The sequence below is a fragment of the Sinocyclocheilus rhinocerous genome, unplaced genomic scaffold, assembly GCF_001515625.1.
Source record: "Sinocyclocheilus rhinocerous isolate Xijiao unplaced genomic scaffold, SAMN03320098_v1.1 scaffold554, whole genome shotgun sequence".
NCBI lineage: Eukaryota > Metazoa > Chordata > Actinopteri > Cypriniformes > Cyprinidae > Sinocyclocheilus > Sinocyclocheilus rhinocerous.
Window position 1 is genome coordinate 298626 of NW_015627893.1, and position 5709 is coordinate 304334.

Sequence of the window (5709 nt, forward strand, 5' to 3'; positions counted from 1 at the left end):
AGCCAGTGCTGTCGATATCTGCCCGTCTCTATAGTCAGAGTATGATTGCTCAGTCTGTACCTCATCATTTGTCTTCTTAACTTACAGTCTTGCACTGTACTCCGATAATCTGCAGTTGTGTAATCTCTATTTAGGGCCAAATAACATTCAAGTTTACTTTGTTTTTCTGTTGTTTCAGTCCAATAGGTTAGATAATTTTCTTTTTGTGCTTTTATAATTTGGTTGGGCTGAATTCTTTGGATGAATATTTCAGTGTCCTGATGCTGGCTGTTGTTAGTCATGTTAGTTTGTTTTTGCAGCTCCAGGACCATCTGAATCAGGGTACTTTTTTCAGGGTTCACTTCATGGTTTTTAAGGGCTTTAAAATGGTAAGAGTTGGGGTCACTAATTTTTAGGTGTTTCCAAAATTGTATGGCTCTTTTCTCAAAGCGCATTAGTAGAGGGTATTGGCCTAATTCTGCCCTGCAGGCGTTGTTCGGTGTGCTCCTCTGTACTCTGAGGATACTCTTACAGAACTCAGCATGCAGGGCTTCAATTTGATTTTTGTCCCATTTTTCAAATTTGTGATTTAGGAGAGGACCCCACACTTCACTGCTATATAATGCAATCGGTTCTATGACTGATTGGAATATTTTGAGCCAGATTCGAATTGGTATTTCAATTTGGATAGATTTTTTGATGGCATAAAATGCCCTTCTTGCTTTCTCTTTCAGTTCATTCACAGCCAAATTTAGCTTACCAGTTGCATTTATCTTTAGCCTGAGGTATGTGTAGTTTGTGGCATTTTCAATTTTGGTCACACCAAGTCAAGTCAAGTCACCTTTATTTATATAGCGCTTTTAACAATACAGATTGTGTCAAAGCAACTTTTTCATATTTTTGGGTTTGTTCTGGGTTCATTGTAATTTCACTATAGAGTTGTTTAAAGTGATTTTTCCAGGTGTCTCCATTTTGTATGGCACACACACTCTCTCTCTCTCTCTCTCTCTCACACACACACACTGATATTTGAGTGTCTGAGGGTACTTTTGAAGGGGTTGCATTTTTAATACTAATTATTTTACGTTCAGTCGTCATTAGTTTATGATTTATTCTGCAATATAATTTAAAGCATGACCATATTGCTAATGTAGGTGTAATATGATGAAAAGCCATGAAAATAAACAATTGACTGAATGCAGGTTTTTTGATAAGACTGTAGGAGTGTTTGTAGCAAAATATTTTTTAAAATGTATCATTTCATAATATAATGGCTGAATTCAAAATAACACTCTACCATACTACTCTTACTATTGATGCCATGGAAAATACGACCTAAATAGTAAGTATGCTGAGTTCAAGGCTTTGCTCAAGCCCTACCGCATACTACTGTTATTATTGTAAAAGATTTAGCCACTAGATTTATGGACCAGCGGTTAGGTTGCTTTATCCGGGAACCAATGTTTGATTTTGGACGCATTAAATCAGAAAGTTTAACTGCAGATTAGTGAACAGTTTTGCACGATTGATTTCGTAATACTGGCCTGAACTGCTGGTTAAAATAATTAATAACTCTGTCCGTTTGCGTTGTGCCTCATAACTGAACTCTGATTACATGTGTATATGAACGTACCACACGTGATGTTTGGAATAGCACACGTGTTATTTATTTCAGTAGATCTCTGTGTAAATTATAGCAGACTAGATAACGCCACAGTCACAGAAAGCAGAACGCTAATATTCACTTGTTCTGAACGTTACAGCAATGTTGCTGCTGTGGGCAGGCCCGTGTATCTTTCCGATCAGTGATTGGTCAGAATGGAGGGGCGTCTTCAGGCACTCGATCCTCATTGGTCATCCCGCTCTGAATCGGGATCTCATATTGGCTACTGTATCTGTCGCTCAGCGGATTCATGCGCAGTGCTGAAGGGAGGAGTAAACAGCAGTGAGTCGCAGCTAACAGGCTAGTGTTCGCTATAGGTGAGTACACGTATTATCAGCGATAAACTCACACTTTCAACGGATTTTGTCCATATTACCTCCGTGATCCGTTACGTATTTAATGCTAGCTGTGATTATGTTAACCGCACGGTTCGTGTGTGCGCTGAGTGTGTTTAATCAGGCGCGTTGAGCTAGCTGAGGCCTGCTGCAGCTCGTGGCGGCGCGGGAAAGTCTCATATAAGTGCTCGTGCAAATGTGCGATTGCAGAAATAAATCGCACAGAAGCTCATGAATACACACATCGCGACAGAATAGCGATAGAGTTGAGTGTTGTGTGAAGTTTCTGCGTGAAAATGCATGATGAGGCCCAGTGTTGAGGCTGTGGAGCATTTAACACATGTGACTTTCCTTCAATCATGTGTAATTTAACCCCTGTACGTCTCTAAACACACGTGTTGATCAGGCTAATTTCATACCGTGTTGCATACTGTGTTAGTGCATCCCTGATGAGAGCAATTTCTCTTATGGTCTGCATTGCCGTGGCTGATAAATTATCTGATGATCAACTGTTACTGGTGTTAAATCAGCATGTAGCAGGTTTGGCCTTCATGAAACCTAGTGTTTGTAGTTGTTTCCAATGAGAACCCTGTTAGATTTGTTAGCCTTTAGCAGTAGCCTTGGTGCTAGGACCATGTGTGCCATGTGCCGCCAGCATTCCCATTTACAGTAGATCCCTTATTTGAGATTGAAAAGTGTTTGATTTTATGTTTCTTTGAATTGTTTCCACTTAAATAATCACGTTTTTACAGCGTTATCCTAGAAAGATAGTCTGACAAGTTTATATTCACTCCTCAAAAATCCACTTTCAGTGAAAACTTGTGTATGAATGCAGAGAAACCCTTGTTTAATTGTCATAAAAATATCACAATGAAAATAAAACCGAACATAGACTCCCTATGTAAAGTTATTTGGTAATGTTAGTCTTTGCAGCTTGACATTACCCCATATTTGAACATTGTAACCAGTGTTGTGGAGTAACGTAACGAAATTACATTATTTAATTACAAAATAAGTGTAACTGTAATCTGTTACATATACTGAGATTTCTTTCCGCTCTAAAATATGAGATACCAGTGTTTCAGGTGTTTAGTACACATGCTTATTCGATAACTGTTTTATTTCCTATTTGGGTTTGTGTATATGCTTTACTTTTTAAGATTTGATTTTAAAAACAGCATCATAGCTATTAAACTAAAAAAAGTAAAAAGAGGTGCTAAAGTCTGATTTTGTGGTGGCTGTGCTCTAAAATGAAATGATTATAATCTTAATTCAAGTGATGATGGATTTTGAAAGCGTGACTGTTATCAGTGTCGAGTACCTCTGTAAGGTTACCCCGGCCTGCTTTACATGTTTCAAAATGATTAACAGTTGAAAACATTTGTTAGAAATGTAGAAAAGTAATCAAATGTAATCAGTTACATTAATAAAGTAATTGAAATACACTACTTATTACATTTTAAATATAGTAACTTGTAATCTGTAACCTATTACATTTCCAAAGACCTTCCCAGCACTGATTGTAATAAACGTAACACGATCTTTCACACCTGCAGAGAGCACTCTGTGGTTCGCATGAATGAAACCAGAGTTTGTGGCTCTGTCTCCGCAGATAATGGACATGAGTACCAGCGAGTGCTTTGGATGTGGCCGCTCCGGACACTGGATCAAGAACTGTCCTAATGCTGGTCGAGGTCGTGGCCGGGGCCGGGGACGAGGAAAGGGTAGGGCTTCTCCAGTTATTTAAACAGCGCTGCTTCGAGACAGATGCACTCTAACTAAGATGCTCTTTCTCTCTGTAGATCTGTTCTGTTACAGGTGTGGAGAGCAGGGCCACATTGCGAGAGATTGCGAACAGACTGAGGATGGTAAGGTGCTCTGCCTCACTGCACTTCGATTAGTAAGACCTAGAGGTGTAACGATATCATCGTGGTCACATGACGATATGAAACGCTCTTCCGGGCAAAAAGTGTAGTTTTTAAAATATATTTAAACTTCTTATTCTAACATAAAAGGTATTTAAAGTTGTGTTTTGGGTCATTATGCTTTGGCACAGTATCTGTCAGACGAACTAAAACCGGAAGCGCACACTCCGTTCAGACGATCAGCTCGTGATCCGGTGTTTTCTGCGCCTCAGAAAGTCTCCGTTCACACTGAATGAATGCAGTGAACTCGTTTATTTCATGTGCTGTGCAGTGCTTATTTTGTCAATGGAGATGACGACGACGAAAAATATTCGTTAACAAATTTCTGTGACTATGACGAGACGTTGACGAGCTTAAACTAATATCTGATGATAAAAGCTATGATGAAATTTATGCCGCGTCTTCGTTAACAAGACGAGACGGGACTATAATGTTATTTGAGGACTTGAGGGCTATTCTGTTTCTTTTTCAAAAAATACTATACATTATATATGAATAACTATAATTTTTATAAGTTGCTCCCTTTTCACTACTGTTAAAGGGATAGTTCACCCAAAAATGAAAATTGTCATAATTTATTCAAGCTTTCCAAAATCAATCCTTGATTCAAATTTCTCATAAGCGTAAATGATTTGGTCTAAAGCAGGGGTGTCAAACTCAGTTCCTGGAGGGCCGCAGCCCTGCAGAGTTTAGTTCCAACCCTGCTCCAACACACATACCATGTAGTTTTCAAATAAGCCTTAATGACTTGATTAGCTGGATCAGGTGTGTTTAATTAGTAGGGGTGGAACGGTCGAACCATACGGATCTCCACACACGGTTTGGCACGCGCTAGGACCGCGGTTCAACTTAAATCTGACAACTCATCTGTCATATGGTTTGTTATAAATAACACGTAAAACAAACAGGGTTTGGCTAATGTATGTTTCTGTTGATGGATGCGCATTCTGGCTTCCCAATACATTACAACAACAGCGATATAAAAAAAAAAAACGTGGACAAACCATTCACTCTTGTTCAGCGAAGGGCTGCACGATTATGACAAAAATCATAATTGTCGATTATTCCCAACGCGAATGCTGTTTGCTGGAATATGAGCAGTCATTTATTCTGTCATCACCCGGGTGCTGATAGCACGCGCGAACAGGTGAGACCTGAACAGCACACGTTGATATCCGTGTTTAAACTAAACTCATTTAAGCTTTGCCAGTTTAAACATTTAACAGCCAGAGGACGCGAGCTCGAGCGCGCAGTGAGAAGATTTGTGCGTGCGCTCAGAACGCGTGCAAATATTAAGCTCTCTCTGAAGTATTGTTTTTAAATGGACAAATTCACACAAAAATTATGTCAAAATGCCCGTCTTGGTAAGTATCCTATAGCAGACATAGCCGACTGAACTTACTGTATCAGTGCATTCTCTTAAAGTAACCTTTAGTGCTTTTCTATAGTATCAAACCTCAAATGTCAAATATACATCGGATTGGTTTATTCGTTAAATTATAAAAAAAAGTAAAAATATGAATGGTACTTAAATGTTATACTAAAACAATAACATGTAGAAAGACAAAAACATATATTAAGCACGCAGAATAACATAAGTGGACTTTGAACGATCAATTGCCGCTTTGAACGATTACGTAATTGTGGCATTCATGTTTAAACTAAACTCATTTAAGCTTTGCCAGTTTAAACATTTAACAGCCAGAGGACGCGAGCTCGAGCGCGCAGTGAGAAGATTTGTGCGTGCGCTCAGAACGCGTGCAAATATTAAGCTCTCTCTGAAGTATTGTTTAAATGGACAAATTCA

The 5709-nt window shown here is 38.9% G+C and overlaps 1 protein-coding gene across 1 annotated transcript in view; it reads left to right on the plus strand.

Moving 5' to 3' along the window:
• Positions 1–1879: 1879 nt before the first annotated feature.
• LOC107736951 (cellular nucleic acid-binding protein-like) overlaps positions 1880–5709 on the plus strand; it is a 7717-nt gene continuing 3887 nt past the window's right edge. The window contains exons 1-3 of the mRNA XM_016548338.1: positions 1880–1959; positions 3590–3701; positions 3780–3845. Of these exons, the coding sequence (XP_016403824.1) occupies positions 3593–3701; positions 3780–3845 (175 nt within the window). The 5' untranslated portion in view covers positions 1880–1959; positions 3590–3592. The remainder of the gene's footprint in view (positions 1960–3589; positions 3702–3779; positions 3846–5709) is intronic.